At 43.2% G+C, this 16,682-nt stretch overlaps 1 protein-coding gene across 3 annotated transcripts; it reads left to right on the top strand.

Moving 5' to 3' along the window:
- The first annotated feature begins 655 nt into the window (after window positions 1-655).
- LOC130453574 (zinc finger protein OZF-like) lies at window positions 656-12,616 on the top strand. Of its 3 annotated transcripts, none has more exons than XM_056796646.1 (4): window positions 656-1,886; window positions 2,721-2,843; window positions 4,286-4,412; window positions 10,295-12,616. In XM_056796646.1, exons 1-4 carry the CDS (start codon window positions 1,842-1,844, stop codon window positions 11,812-11,814), a joined length of 1,815 nt encoding a protein of 604 aa, XP_056652624.1. In that variant the 5' UTR covers window positions 656-1,841; the 3' UTR covers window positions 11,815-12,616. The 3 variants fall into 3 exon arrangements, with proteins under 3 accessions (XP_056652624.1, XP_056652623.1, XP_056652625.1); XM_056796645.1 differs by having other exon boundaries at window positions 656-2,060; XM_056796647.1 differs by lacking the exons at window positions 656-1,886; window positions 2,721-2,843 and adding an exon at window positions 3,014-3,171.
- The last annotated feature ends 4,066 nt before the right edge of the window (window positions 12,617-16,682 follow it).

Genomic DNA, 16,682 nt, shown 5'->3' with positions numbered 1-16,682 from the left:
TAGTAAGGTGCTTGTGATGAATCCCTGAGGGCCCTAGAAATCCTGGCAGAGATGATTTCCTTTCCTGTGGAATGAGGGATACAGAAATGCTGCCTGAAACCCAGGGAGAAGAGAGGCAGAGAGAAGCTGGGCTCTAGAAGGAGGGTGTGGACAGCGGGTCAAGCTGGACAGGGCTGCTCAGGACCAAGAAGGACTAGATGCCAAGGCAATGACCAACACTCTGGGGTCAGGGGCTTAGCAAGAGAAGTAGAGGATTTGGGGTGACCTGATACCACTCTGCCCTTCCCATCTCTTCATGGTCCCCCACCAGATACCCCACCTTACCCTTTCTTCCCTTCCCCCTCCACTGTGTGCCATTCTCCCCCTACCCTGCAGCTCTTCTGAACAGATTCCCCAAGATCCTTCCCGCCAACCACAGGGTGCCACCCCCTTCCTCTGCACTGTTCCTCCTCCCCAGTTAAGTCCTTCCTCCACTCCCCCACCATCAGAGGGGTCAGTCCTCCAGACTGTTGATGTGAAATTTGGATGCCTCAGTTTACCCCTGCCCTTTGAGAAACCCCAGTGCCAGGCACACCTGTTTTGGGGTTGAACCACTGACCTGAGCTATTTGGGGACCCTAGCGTGGGTGGGAATTTGTGGACATAGTAAAAAAGTTAAGTGCTTTTATTTGCTTTAGGAGCTTCTCTTTTTATATTAAAGATCTCCCAAGAAGCCCAGCTTTTGCCTTCACTCCTGAGGCTGGCTGCAAAGAGGTTTGCAGTTTGGCTCTGCAGGCTTCCCTAGCAAAGTTCCCCAGAGGGGGGACCCCTGAGTCCTGCCCCTCTTCGGAGTCCCACTTAGCACGGTGTTCTCTCCCAGGGTGGAGTTGCCATCGGAGCTGGCATTAGCGGGCTGCCTTCTCCAGGGATACAGTTCCCAGAGTCCCCAGGGTGCGGCCAGGTGTGGTGGTCCATGTTGGACTTGTCCCTTTTCCTGATTAAAGACGTGGGTTTTTCTGACTACTTTGGTAGCTCTGGGTTATTTCCAAATTAACAAGACCAGAGAGGGGGTTGGACTCCATCTCCAAGAAGAGCCAACATTTAGAGAAACTTCCTGGGTGCCAGGCACCATCCTGAGGGCTTTACAATTCCCAACTCAGTGACCCTGAGCCAGTCATTTCACCTACTTCTCCCTGATGTTCCGTCTCTGGACAATGAGGTCACAAGAGCAGCTCCCTCTCAGGGCCGAAAACCCTCTTTACTCCCTTCACTGAGTCACCAAATTCTGTGGAAGAGGAAGAAGTTCTTTGGGATGCTTAAGGCGAAGGTAGTGCAACAAGCCACAGACTAGAGGGCGTCTCGGAGCCGGGTCTGACCGAGAAATACATAGAAATTGTTCCTAAACTACAGGAAGTGGGGCTTTTCCGGTCTGGGGGCGCTGCTATTAGGATCAATACGGCACCGGAGCCAGCCCTCCTCGGGCCCCTCATTCAGGACCAGCACCAGCCTGTCCGCCTCAGTTTGGTCCTCCCTGAAATGAGGAGTTCGCGCTCAGGGGCTTCTTGGGTCTCTTCTCACCCTCGGTCTGTGTTCTCAGAAACGCTTCCGTGGTTCTTTCCATAGCTGCCTCCTATATCACAGGAAGGAGGTCCAGGAGGATCAAAGCTAAAAATACCAGAAAAGAAAGGAAAGGAAAAGGACCCGGCTGCATCCAGGGAGTCTAGGAACACTTGGTGCGTGGCCTCTCCTCCATCCGGGCTCCAAACCTAGGGGACCAGGAAGTAAGACTCCATTTCCCAGAATGCCTCTGGCATTGTAGAAGACTTCATTTCCCAGCATGCGTGGTTCCTAACCACCCAAGTCATGGCACTTCCTCCTACGACAGTCCCAAGGCTTGCTGGGAAACTAGTAAGGCCAATCTCTTCTGGAGTACTCATACTTCTGTTCTTTGGGACTTTCTTCATTGAGGGAAAGGGGAGGGAGTTAGTGCACAGGCGCAGCAGGAGCGCCCTGCTCTGGCATAGGAGACTTTCTCCTCCCAAATTCCTAGGGAGCGAGAAGCCCCGGGTGGACCAATTGCCGGTAACTGAGGCTGGAAGTCAGGGTGGGGGGTGGAGGAAGGGGACGGAAGCTCCGGTGCTCGTGCGACCACCGAGTCAGGGGAGGGGCGGTGTGTGTGTTTGGGGGGAATGTCTCTGTTTGTGTCTCTGTGTCTGTTCATCGCTTTAAACGACCATAGAAAAGGGACAAATATGGAAGTGCCCGTATCAGGCGGGGGAGGAGGGGGGAGGCTCTGTCTGGACCAGCAGTCATGGCTGGGCTTTGCCCTCCCCCAGAGGAGAGAATGGCCCCCTCCCCTGGGGGAAGGAGGTGCAGTCACTGGGTGGAGGAGGGGCTGGTGTAGGCCCTTCCCCAAAGGTCCAAGGGGAGAAGCAGCCACAGGCCATGGAAGGAGCTCTGATCTCTGGCACAGAACAAATGCCAACACGATTCCCCCAACCCCTACTTGATGCCTGTCTCCTATCCCCCTATTACCCTGTAACCCCTCCTCCTAGCCGTCTCCCTCAATCCACCCTGGGCTCCCAAAGCAGTTTCTGAATGCAATGAAGCCAAAGAGAGCAGCAGAGGGGGTGGGGAGGCTTCTTCCTGCTCTGCCCAAGGTCTTTTCCAAGCCTGAGGCTCCCTGTCCCCTCCTGTGGGGAGAGTCTCCTCTAAGCCCTTCCCCTCTCTAATTCCCCACAGGTGCACAAGGAAGAAGTCTCCCCACCTTGGGACTCCCACCCCTTAAAAGACCACTGTTTGTCCGAAGCAGAAACTCTAGAGCCAGAGGGAATGGCCCCCAGCACCCAGAGGCCCCCATCCCAGGTGAGTGCAGTGCATCCCCAGCCCTGGCCAAGCTCCCCCAGGAACTCAGACCTCTGTCTTTCCCAAGCCTCCAGGGGGGGCCATCACTGCTTGCTGTCAGGTCACCCACAATCCCCAACTGTGTTCTGGGGGTTTTCCAGAGCTTCGGTAGCCCCTGTCTGAATGAGCCAGTCCAGGTTCCAGACAGACAGGCCCAAGCACTGCCATTTATTCATCCTCCCTCCAGTGTGACACATTCCATCAGAGGGGTATGCCTGTATGTGCCACAGTTCCAGGAATGACCCAGGGACAGTCTGCTCCTGACCCTCAGAACCTGGAGTTTGGACAGGTCAGTCAGACCTGCCAGGGAGTCTTTGGAAGAAGTTTGGGGCGAGATCAGATGAGAGCACAGATAGGGAAAGGCCTGTTTTTAGTAGAAGAAAAAGGATGGGGATTCCAGGGGAGGGCTAAAAGGTCTGTTTTTCAATTATCATTAAACTATCAGGAACTTGGAGCAACTTAACATACAGAAATTTACAACTTTCCTTTTCCTATTTAAATCATTTATCTTTAAGCTAACAGGATTATCTAACCTTTTGCTTTCTCAATATTTTTCATTTCGGTTCCTTTATTTTTTTTTAACTTAAAATTTTTTATTTAGACTATCTTTCCATTGGTCATAATTCTTATTCTCTCCCTCCCCTCTTCCTTCCCCACTCCTGGAGTTGACAAATAATCTCACTGAGTTATATATGTATTATTGCTCAAAATCTATTTCCATATTAGTAATTCATGGAATAGAGTGATCTTTTAAAACCAAAACCCCCAGTCATACCCAGAGAACCAGGTGACAAATCATGTTTTTCTTCAGCATTTCTACTCTCACAGTTCTTTCTCTGGATACACATTGTCTTCTTTCTCACAAGTTCCTCAGGCTTGTCCTGGATCATTACACTGTGTAATGGGGGGAAAATTCACAACTGCTATTAGTAGCAAAGTCGATTACATTTGATCATTCCACATTGTTTCAGTAACATTTTTTTTCTTCAGAATACACAGTACTTGCTACCTTCTCACAAACTTTGAAAAAATGTTCTTACTAGATGAATTCTGACAGTTGTGATAAGGAGGGATTTCAGATCACCTTCTCTCTTCTCCTCAGAATCTTCTGCCTCCCTCAAAGAGCACATATCCTCTCCCCAATTCCATAGCAAAAAGCATTTCAGAGTGAGACACTTCTCCAGGTTTGACTGTTCCATCATGATTCTCACTTCAGACACAAAATGCCTTTGTCAATATTCCATTGGGCTATGAATGATTGATCTCTAGTGTTGACTGACACTCTTCAAAGTGAAGAGTTTGGGGTGAGTCCCTTGTGTGCTTCACTTTCTTCAAGTTAGTTGAAGACTGTATTGGATAAATTCTGCAGGCTGAGCTCTAAATCTCTTGACTTGCTGCTGTAGGGGTCAATAACATTCAAGGATGTGGCTGTGGACTTCACCCAGGAGGAGTGGCGCCTGTTGGACCATTCTCAGGAAGAGCTGTACAGGGAGGTGATGCTAGAGAATGTGCAGAATCTACTCTTCGTGGGTAAGAACCATTTCCTCAGTTAACTCCAAATCTACCAGTAAGGGAATGTTTTCCTTCCATGCCAAAGGTGCAGGATTTTAAGCCTTTGTCAATGACTAAAAAAGCAAAAAGGTTGACCCTCAGCACAGGGTTCTCCTCCTAACTGGTTTTAATTTTTAAAAAGTCTTTGAATTCTGTGATGGGAAGCTGGGACTTTCCTTTCTTTCTCCTGAAATTGTTTCTCTTCCATTTTAGGTAGCTTCATGTAAAAACTTAAAACACTGTTACTGATTTACATTCCTGAAGCTAATCACAAAAGTCATCTAGTTGATCCTCTAATTAGATCTGAAATTTGTGTGCAAATTCTCTTAATACTAAGGCAGATTTTCCTTGCAGATGGCCATTGAAGGGGATACTACCTGCCAAGGCAGCCCCTTCCCATTTGGGATGAGTCTGGTCTTTAGAAAGGAATTTTTGTTAAGTATTAATGGGGGAAGCAGTGCCAAGAAGGCTGCATAGCAGAGGCAAAAGCTGGAACCACCCTGAGAATCTCAAACCTTAAAAGAGTGCTTCTAGAATTCTAGTATCACAGAATAAACAAGGGTCAGAGTAAGGTGAAGCTCCTGAGGAAAACAACTTTAAAGGTAGGCAGAAAGGGTCTATTTCTGGGGACAAAGAGGAATTGGAAGTAAAACTGGGCAAAGGGGAGTACAGAAAATCCATCCCCTACATACTGCTCCATATCCTATACCTGGGCAGAAGCCAACTTCAAGACCCCAGACCCTTCTTAAGCCTTCATTAGCACATTCTACACTCCCAACTTGAAGGAAGGTATACAGAGAGTAAAGGGAAGGGGATGGAGGAGAAACTATTGGGTTCCAACTAAAATAAGAAAAGCAAGAATAGCAAATTACAATCTCAGACAAATCTAGAGCAAAAATAGAACTGATTAAGAAAGAGAAGGTTGATCATTACATCTTGATAAAAAAAAGGTAGTATAGACAGTGAGACTATATTGGTTCTTAACATATGTGCACCAAGTGCTATAGCCTCCAGATTTTTAAAATAGAAACTAAAGGAAAATAAGGAGGAAATTGCTAGTAAAACTATACTGGTGGGGAATCTCCTTTATCAGAGTCCTTTATCAGAACTCTCACCAAAAAATAAACAACAAAGGAATAAAGGAAATGTATGAAATCTGAGAAAAGTTACATTTAATAGATATCTGGAGAAAACTGAATGAAATGGGGAAATAAAACTTCTTTTCAGGGGCACATGGAAAATACACAAAAGGTATAATATATAAATATTTATACGTCCAGCCCATAGGTATTGTGGAGAGACAAGGAGTGAGCACATGGCCATTCTGCACATGGCAATGAACTCTATTCCCAGCGTGGCTGATGTTAGGGCGCGAAACCTTGCTTCCCTTTGTCTCACTCACCTGAGGATAATAACCCCACCTTCACCTTGTCATAATTTGCAATTATCCAATGGCAATACACTATGTAATTCATCTATGTGTATTGAGGCATCATGTAACTTATCAATATGTATTGAGTTCATTTGCGTATCAAAGAGAATAAAAGAAAGGGACGCAGCCAGCTCCTCCCACTTCGAGGATATCCACAGGTTTGCCCTACAGACCAACTTCTCCCCTTTCTCCTTTTTTTCTATCCTGAGGCCTGGCCCTTCGGTCAGGTCTCTCTCTACTGAGCTAGTATTATCCTCTGACCAGGGCAGTGTTGAATTGGGATCACTGGATGGGAATAGCCTTAAAAGTGACATCCAGTGGTCGGAGCATGGCTGTGGCTCCCGAATATTAATAATTGATTACTGACTCATTACTCATATCTCAAAGGTCGGCTCTTTCATGCCCTTCGCGGGATTCACAAACTTCTATCCCTTTTCTATTTTCCTACCATAAAGCTTCTCGCTGGCCAGGAGGCTTTAATGTTTTTCAAACATATAAAGATCTAAGTCAATTTAATCCAAGAATCCATGTCATTCCCCAGTTCATAAATCATCATAAGTTATATAAGCAGTTTTGGGGCAGCTGGGTGGCTCAGTGAATTGAGAACCAGGCTTAGAGGCTGGAGGTCCTAGGTTCAAATCTGACTTCAAACATTTCCCAGCTGTGTGACCCTGGGCAAGTTACTTAAGCCTCATTGCCTAGCCCTTACCACTCTTCTGCCTTGGAACCAATCCACAGTATTGATTCCAAGATGGAAGGTGAGGGTTTAAAAAAAAAAGAATAAGCAGTTTTCCAATCAAGAAATCAAAGCTATCAATAGTCATATGAAAAAATGTTTTCAATACTTCTTGATTAGAGAAGTACATTAAAAGAACTCTGACATATCACTTCACCCTTAACCAATTGGCCAATATAACAGTAAAAAGAAGTGACACAGGTTGGAGGGGATGTGACCACATTGGGACACCTAATACCTTGCTATTAGGGGGGCAGCTGGGTAGCTCAATGGATTGAGAGCCAGGCCTAGAGACAGAAGGTCCTAGGTTCAAATCTGGCCTCAGACACTTCCAAGCTGGGTGACCCTGGGCAAGTCAGTTCATCCCCATTGCCTAGCCCTTACCACTCTTCTGCCTTGGAACCAGTACATCGCATTGATTCCAAGATGGAAGGTAAGGGGTTTGTGAACTGATCCATTATTTCTGGAGAGCAATTTGGAATAACTCCCAAAATGTTACAAAACATGCATACCTTTTGATCTAGGAATAGATCTAATAGATCTGGGCCCCAAAGATTTCAGAAAAAAAAGGGGAAAGACCCACTTTTAGGGAAATATTTGTAAATGCTCCTTTGGTGATAGCAAAGAATTAAAATTGAAGGGATGTCTATCAGTTGATGAATGGCTGAACAAATCGTGGTATATAAGTGTGATGGAATACTATTGTGCTGTAAGAAATGATGAATGGGATGATTTCAGAAAGTGCTCAGATGATCTCCATGAACTGATGCAGAGGAAAATAAGCAGAACCAGGAGAACATTATACACTATAACAGTAATGTTATGGAATGTTCAACTGTGATAGATTTGGCTACTCTCAGCAGTACAATGATCCAATACTATTCTGAGGGACTTATGACAAAGAATGCCTCCAGAGAAAGAACTGTTGGAGTTGGAATGCAGATGAGAGCATACAATTTTTCACTTGTTTATTTGGGGGGTTGTTTTGAGATTGTGATTTTATATGATTATTCACTTCTAAAAATAAACAATATGGAAATAAAATTAAAAAACAAGTATGAAACTGTAGCTGACAGCCCCTAATTCTGCTTATTCTAGCAAGTTTATCCTTATTCCTCTTTCATGCTTCCCTCAAATTCCAGGCTTGGTGATAGGAATGAAAGGAAGACAATAAGCATTTTAAAATACCTGCTTTATGTCCTCTACTGGGTAACAGTATTCATAATTATCATTAACTTCATAACATCCCTGTGAGTTTGATACTCTTATTGTCCTCAATTCATAGTTGAGGCAACTGAAGTAACAGAGGTTAAATAACTTACCCAGGGGTACCCACTTACCATATCTCTCAGGATGGTTTAAATTTGTTTTTCTGAATCCATGTTCTGACCTCTTATCCTTTCACTACCAGTTGCCTTTAATTTCTAGATAATGGAGGTTGTGGAATGTGCCTGTCCTCCTATTTTAAGAGGTAAATCACTTTGAAATTTTCTCATTGCAAGGGTGTTCCGTGATCCCTATCCTCCTGCAACAGTGAATACAACAGAAACCATTTTGTAGGCCTTGCTTCTATGACCTCTTTCCATTAAGAGGACCAATTTTTTTTTTTATTTTTGCCTCCTGATCCCATCATTCTTCCTTATGCCCAAAGCTTCTAGTTCTAAGATAAATTTTTATTCCCTGTTTTGAGTGAGGGGAATCACCATGGCTGCTAGAGTAAAAGGTCCAAAGATCTCCTGTCTAAGGGAGTGAGGCAAAAGCGGATGTATAAGAGCTCTTACCCCAAAAGACTTTCATCTGTTGTAGTGAAGAGAGGGCTAGGCTTGGGGGCTGGCAGACCAATCCTGAATTCATTTCCTGAGAGAGTATGAGAATATATATATATATATATAGTAAATCAGGAAAATAAAGCCAATATTGAGTATGTCTGCACTGAATAGCATATCTTTGCATCTGAAGAGAAAAGAAGAAATCTTATATTCCACTTTGAAAATCACTGCATGAGAGTTAAATAGAGTGAAGTTGTTTCTCAGCTTAGCATATAAAATTTACCAAGAATGACCATGTGATAGGGTATCCAAAATGATGGGAATGGGCTATCTGGAAGGTTTCCTGAGATTGACAAAATTATAAGATTAATCAACAAGTGACTATTAAAGGAAAGACAGGAAGAGCAATGCTCAAAGATTGTGTACAAAACATGCTTAGGCACAGGTTTGGTGTTTTAGTCTACTTGCATGGAAGTGGGTCAGATCATTTCTCCATTCATTACTTATGCCATGAGTTGTAAAGTATGATGAGAATCTTGGTCCTGTGTCACAGATCCATTGTGAGGTTTCATTGTTACTGTTACAGTGAAAAATAATGCTTAGTGCATAAGAATGATTGACAAGTGCATGAGGTCAGAGTCTTTCCTAGAGTGAAGTGGAATCCCTGAGGGACAGTTGAGCAACTGACAGTCTCTCTGAACCTGGGAGAGGAAGGAGACAGGTGCGTTTTCTGTAACAGCTTGAGGATCATCTTTCAGGTTATAAGCCTGTGAATATCTTTGGCTGTGGATAAGAAGTCAGACTTTAGTCTTCTGCTGGACAGAGATTGAAAAGCTGGTACAACTGGGGAAATACCATCTGTGAACATATCTTCTGGGATTCTTGGATTTGATTCTTTTGTAAGATACTGGTCCCTGATAGACTTTGCCTTTAGATAACTTAGAGATTAGATAGAATAAGTCAGATAGTATATATATACATACATATATATATACATACATACATATATATATACATATATATGATAAAAGAAGTTAAAACTTATCCCTTCTTCCTTTCTCCCTTCCCCCTCACTGCTAAATAAAATCAAAATAATTAAATGTTATTCCCCTGTATTTCTTCCCTAAAACCCTTCTAATCTATTTGTATTATAACATCCTAATAGTATTGTTATGATAGGAATTTGGTGGGGAATGAACAAGAGGGAAACATAAAAAATCCAGATTTATTGGTTGGGAAGGGGAGGAAGAAAAAGGTTAAGAGAATTATTACGAGTTATCTTAAACTCTAATTTCTACAAATCTATCTAAACTTATCTTATTCTAAGCTAAACAATAAGTTTCCCAATAACCAAATCTCACAAGTGTAGTCCAATCAAATGGGCCAGGATCTTCAGGTGATAACTGTCCAAGCAGGTCCAATGGAGAAGTGTGTCCTCAATATTCTGTTCAAGCTGCCAGGAGCCAATCCAAAAGATTCCTTTCTTCAGTTGGTATCAGGAAAAGCCAGAAACCTGTTTTTCAAACCTTCAACCCAAGGTCCTTCAGAAGAGAAGTGCCCAGACAGTTGGGACTTTAGAACCTTTCCCCAGATCTTGGCCTTTAGGCTCCCATGTGACTCTCAGTCACATGCTCCTGACATCACTCTGACATATGCATTACACAGTAATTCTGCAGACATCCTCTCCTTATCAAGTATTGACTATTTCATTACTGTGTATGTATTTCTAAAATGTTCCATCTTGCAGTTATGACCAAATGGTGTATCCAACATCTGGTTGATTGTTTAAGTTTAAAAAATCCTTTTGGCCTTGGAAAATAGAGTAAAAATCCATTTACCTATTGCCATCCAAGGAAAGAACTTATATTCTGTGTGTGTGTGTCCCCTTTCATCTTTGTTTATATCATTATTTGTTTTCCTTTAGAGGCAGAGACTAATTTTGAAGTGAAGGAGATGTCTACAAAGCTGAGCCTTTTTCTGGAAGGATCTGGCCCTTCAAGAGGCATGAATAAGGGTCCCTGTGACTTCATTTTGAGAGAAATCTGTGATTCTGTTATCAAGCTATATAAAAATCCAGAGAGTGACTGTGAATTTGAAGCAATTGGAGAGAAATTCGGCCAACATTCAGTCCTAAATCAGTATATGAAATTGACCTCAGGAAATGACTGTTTTCAGGATAGTGAGTACACCAAATGCTTCCCTGAAAAAGTAGGATTTAATCAGTCACATGAGAAACCTCCTGAAATGCCCATGTATCAAGGAAACCTACACAGAATCACCTATAGCTTGAGTTTAGACCTCAGAAGACATCCAAAGAGTAAACATATAGAGATGCTTTCTTTGAGTAATAAAGAGATGAGACCTTTCAGTCAGAACTGTGAGCTTGGTTTATATCAAAAAATCCAGTCTAAAGAGAGACCTTATGAATGTAAAGAATGTGGAAAGGCTTTCTCATTGAGGGGTAGTCTTGCTAGACATCAGAGAATCCACACTGGAGAGAAACCTTATGAATGTACACACTGTGGAAAGGCTTTCACACAGAGTGGCTCTCTTGTTGAACATCAAAGCATCCACACTGGAAAGAGATTTCATGAATGTAAACAGTGTGGGAAGACTTTCACAAGGAGGGGTGGTCTTGCTATCCATCAGAGAATCCACAGTGGAGAGAAACCTTATGAATGTACACACTGTGGAAAGGCTTTCACACAGAGGAGTCATCTTGCTAAGCATCAAAGCATCCACACTGGAGAGAGACTTCATGAATGTAAACAGTGTGGAAAGGCTTTCACAGGGAAGGACACTCTTGCTAAGCATCAGAGAAGCCACAGTGGAGAGAAACCTTATGAATGTAAACAATGTGGAAAGGCTTTCACACTGAGGGGGAGTCTTGCTGCACATCAGAGAGTCCACACTGGAGAGAAACCTTATGAATGTACAGAATGTGGAAAGGCTTTCACACAGAGGGGCCAACTTGCGGCACATCAGAGAATCCACACTGGAGAGAAACCTTATGAGTGTACACAATGTGGAAAGGCTTTCACATGGAAGGGATATCTTGGTAAACATCAGAGAATCCACACTGGAGAGAAACCTTATGAATGTACAAAGTGTGGAAAGTCTTTCACATGGAGGGGATATCTTGCTAAACATCAGAGAATCCACACTGGAGAGAAACCTTATGAATGTACACAATGTGGAAAGGCTTTCACGGAGAGGGGCTCTCTTGCTGCACATCACAGAGTCCACACTGGAGAGAAACCTTATGAGTGTACACAATGTAGAAAAGCTTTCACATGGAGAGTAGAGCTTTGCAAACATCAGAAAATCCACAGTGGAGAGAAACCTTATGAGTGTACACAATGTGGAAAGGCTTTCAAACGGAGGGGCCAGCTTGCTGCACATCAGAGAATCCATACTAGAGAGAAACTTCATGATTGTAATTAATTCAGATAGCATTTAACTCCACAGTTGCTTCATGTCACAAAATCCCCACTGGAGAGAAACTCCATGAGTGAGGCTGAGCTTATAGTTGCCACTCGGAGCTTATTTAAAAGAGGATCCACACTAGAGAGAATGGAATATGTTCAAGGTGGTAAGGCTTTCAGGCCACAATCATCTCTTATTCCCAAGTGAGAATTCCTTTTGGATAGAAATCTTATTCCTGTCATGAATGAAGAAAGAAATTGAAATGGAGAATCCAGAGCTTGTTCAATGTGAGAAAATGTCTTCTGAAAAGATCAGTTCCAGATGGATTTCCTGTAGGAAGGCTTTCAGCCAGAAATCATCTCTTCATATCAGGCAATTCATAATGAAAAAAACCCTAATGAATGTGTTCAAGTTTTCCTCAGGAGGAGAGTGATCAATATCATTTGGAGAAATACAAATGATAACAAGGCTGAGGGACCAGCCCACATCTATTAGATTGCCTATTCTGACAGAAGGAAAGTGACAAAAGTTGGAGGATATGTGGCAAGATTGAAAAAGAAATGAACTCTTGGGGTTATGAACTAATTGAGCCATTCCTGAGAGATCAATTTGAAACTATGTCCATAGGGCATTAAAAAAGGAAAAGGGGCTATATATAGTAAAAATGCAAAACACTTAAATGTGCTCTTTTTGGAGTGACAAAAGAATTGGAAATTAAGAGGAAACTCATCATTTGGGAAATGGCTAAGCAAATGGTAGCATATGATTGTAATGGAATCCTAGTATTTTATCATTAATAAAGAGGAGGAGTTCAGAAAAACCTGGAAAGACTTGAAAATTGATCAGACTTTTTAATTTAATCAAAATTATCCATTTTATATTTTATAATGTTCCCTATCTCTTGTTTGGCCTGAAATTCCTTCCTTTCCCATAGTTCTGACAGGTATATTATTTCACGTTCCTCTAATTTTTTTTATATCACTGTTTAAGTCATATACCCATCGTGAACATATCTTGGTACATAAGGTGTGAGAAATTAATCTGAACATAATTTTTCCCATACTGTTTTCCAATTTTCCCAGTGGTTTCTGTCAAATAGTGAGTTCTTATCCCAAAAGCTGGCATCTTTGAGTTTATGGAACTGTAAAAAGGAATTCTTGATTCTTTTTTTAATTTAACAGGGGACCTGGAGGTCCTCTTGCCATAGAAATGTGTAGGGATTAACCTGCCCACAGTGACAGGAAGGAGAAACCATAGAGACAGGAAGGAGGAAACAGACAGGAAGTGAGATAAGCAAAGAGTATAAAAAGGGCAGCATCAGTTAGTCACTCTTTTAGTTGTTGACAGGGCTGGCAGTTGTGGGGAAGTTTGCTGCTGGGAGTGTGTTGTGTTGGTGGTTGGTATTTATTTGCTGGAATATAAAAGGGGGGGGCTGAGCTTACTAAGGGGGCTTTTGGCTTTAGCCTTTAGAATACTTTTTGGCTTTTCATTTGGGCTGTTAGGTTTTTTTTTCCTTTCTTGAACTTTTTTGTCTTTATTGACAGACCTAATTAGGATTGGATTAAACACTGATTGGGTTAGTTTGGATTGTGTTGGAACTTTGTGGGTTGATTGTTATTAGCAGTAGTTATATGCAGTTTTAGGTATTAATTATAGACAGTTTTAGGTAGTAATTATAGGCCGTTATAGGATAACTAGTATAGACATTAGGAAATTTTCTTTCTCTACCTCTTTCCTATGTTTTCTCATTTACTATATTCATTTTACTATCTATATTAATTAAACTATATTGTTAATTGTTAAAAGCTGCTAGAAGTTTTCTTTGGCTTAAAGGGACAATATTAATTCACAACTACTATATTCTCATTAAAACTTAAGTTATTAAAAATTTCTCTTATTTTGTCAAAACTCCTAATTTAATCCTTACATTTAATTGGCACCCCAGATGGAACTTGAACCCTCAATCTTCTGATCTTTTCCTTCCTTTTTACTGAAACTACCCCTAAGTCAAGTTCCTAGCAGTTGTCACAACTGTTGATCCTTTGTGTTAAACAGTGCCATCTACTGACAGAAAGTAGAACTGCAAATAAAATTAACAATTAGATTAAGTATGATTCTAGGTAGTCCAGTTCAAATTGTGATGCCTCTCCAGTGACCAGAGACCCCAGATCTTGCTCAGGCAATTTAACAGAGAGTTTGAGAAGTTCATTATTCAGTTTCTTAACATAGTGGCCTCCTATATCACAGGAAGAAGGGCCAGGAGGATCAAAGCTAAGACTACCAGAAAGGAAAGGAAAGGAAATTAAAAGGACCCAGCTGCAGCCAGCAAGACTAGGAACACTTGATGTGTGGTCCTTCTTCCAGCAGGGCTCCTAACATAGGAAGTAAGACTTCATTTCCCAGAATGCCTGGGTCCTAACTTCGCCCAAGTCTTGGCATATACCCTGTGCATTCCCAGGGCATGCTGGGAATCTCTTGAGGGCAGTTTCTGCTTCTGGAGTGCTTCCCATATGTGCTTTTTGGGACTTTCCTCCTTGTGAGGGGGAGGGGAGGGAGTCAATGCAAAAGATGCAGCCAGGGCTCCCTGATCTGGCAGAGGAGACTTTCTGCTCCCTAATTCCTGGGGAGAGAGAAGAACTGGGTTGACTAATTGCAGGTAACTGAGCCTGGGAGTGTGGTGGCTGGGGGAAGGGGGAAGCTCTGATGGTGCTCCTGCAATCAGAGGTGGGAGGTTTCTGTCTCTGTGTGTTCTTGGATTTAAACGACCATAGAAAAGGGACAAATATGGAAGTGCAAGTATCAGGCCAGGGGTGACTGGACCAGGAGCCATGGTGGGACTTTGCCCTCCCCCAGAGGAGGGAATGCCCCCCTTTCCCACTGCCACCCCCACCCTCACCACCATCCCTGAAGCTAGGGGAGTGGGGTGCAGTCACAGGATGGAGGCAGAGCTGGTCTGGGTCCTTCTACAAAGGTCCAAGGGGAAAAGCAGCCAACCTAAGCCTGATTGGAGTTGGGGGGCTGCCCATGCCTACAGGCCATGGAAGAAGCTCTGATCTGGCACAGAACAAATGCCAACACATTTCCCTCCAACCCCCACCTCATGCCCAGCTCCCCCTCCAGCATCTCCTGCCCCCCCCCTTTACCCAGCAACCTCTCCTCCTAGCAGTCTCCCTCAATCCACCCTGTGCACCCAATGCAGTTTCTGAATGAAATGAAGCCAAAGATGGAGCCAAAGAGGTTGAGGGGGCTTCTTCCTGGCCAGCCCAAGTTTTTTTCCAAGACTGAGGCTCCTGTAGGGAGAGTCTCCCCTGAGGTTAGGGAAAGGGCCCTGGGAACTCCTCTGAGCCCTCCCCTCTCTGATTCCCCACAGGGATATAAAGAGAAAGTCTGCCCACCCTGGGGCTCCCACCCCATAAAGGACCAGGGTCTGGCCTAAGCAGAGACTCTGAAGCCAGAGGAAATGACCTCCCCCCCCCCATACCCAGAGGCTCCCAAGCTCCCCCAAGAACTAAGACCTGTGTCCCAGATTCCAGGGGTGCCATCACTGCTTGCTGTCAGTGTGACCTCAAAGTCACCCACAATTGCCAACATTTGATCATTCCACATTGTTTCAGTAACATTTTCTCCAGAATATGCAGTACTTGCTACCTTCTCACAAACTTCCCAAAAATGTTCTTACCAGACCAATTCTGACAGTTGTGATGAGGGATTTCAGATCACCTTCTCTCTTCTCCCGAGAATCTCCTGCCTCCCTCAGAGAGCACATACCCTCTCCCTAATTCCACAGGGAAAAAAGCATTTCAGAGTGACATACTTCTACAGTCTTTAGTCTTCCAACAGGATTCTCACTTCAGACACAAAATGCCTTTGTCAGTGTTCCATTAGAATGACTGGTCTCCAGAGCTGGCTCTGACACTCTTCGTGGTCCCAATTGTGCCACATCCTTCCCAACATTTATTATTTTCTTTCACTGTCATATTGGCAACATTGCTACCTGTGAGGTGGTCCCTCAGGATTCTTTTGATTTGTATTTCTCTATTCAGGAGGGATTTAGAATATTTTTTCATGTGATTATTGATGGTTTTGATTTCATCTCAAAACTGCCAATTCCTTGAATGCTGGAGGGGGTGTGGCAATGTCAGACACTGATGCATTGTTGGTGGAGTTGTGAACTGATCCAACCATTCTGGAGGGCAATTTGGAACTATGCCCAAAGGGCGATAAAAGACTGTCTGCCCTTTGATCCAGCCATAGCACTGCTGGGTTTGTACCCCAAAGAGATAATAAGGAAAAAGACTTGTACAAGAATATTCATAGCTGCGCTCTTTGTGGTGGCCAAAAATTGGAAATGATTCTTGTAACCAAGGAATAATGTTCTAAATTGACTCAATAAATGAATTAATTTAAAAATTTTTAAACTACCAGTTCCTATCCTTTGACCATTTGTCAGCAGGGGAATGGCTTGGTTTTTCAAAAATTTGACTTATTCTTTGTATATTTGAGAAATTCGACCCTTGTCAGAGAAATATATTATAAAATGTTTTCCCTGGTTTGTTGCTTCCCTTCTAATTTTGATTGCATTGATTTTGTTTGTATAAAACCTTTTTAATTTAATATAGTCAAAATGATTTATTTTACATCTTGTAATGTTCTCTGTCTCTTGCTTCATCTTAAATACTTCCCCCAGGCTTGTGGAGGTGCTGCTAAGATCCCAACTTTTGAAAGAGAAGAAAACAAGAGGCAGAGGGCAGCAGCTGACAGTTCAAGGCCCAGGCCCAGGCTCAAGGCCCCCCTCCCACAGGTTCCCCTCCTCCACAGATCTTTCTGAGCATCCTGCTGCTCCTTCTGCTTTTTTCGGGGGGGGGGGGGCCTGGGACTCCCCAAAG

Source organism: Monodelphis domestica, chromosome 4 (assembly GCF_027887165.1).
Source record: "Monodelphis domestica isolate mMonDom1 chromosome 4, mMonDom1.pri, whole genome shotgun sequence".
NCBI classification, from domain to species: domain Eukaryota; kingdom Metazoa; phylum Chordata; class Mammalia; order Didelphimorphia; family Didelphidae; genus Monodelphis; species Monodelphis domestica.
The sequence above is the reverse complement of the archived record's forward strand: the minus strand, read 5'-3'. Positions and strand labels throughout refer to the sequence as shown.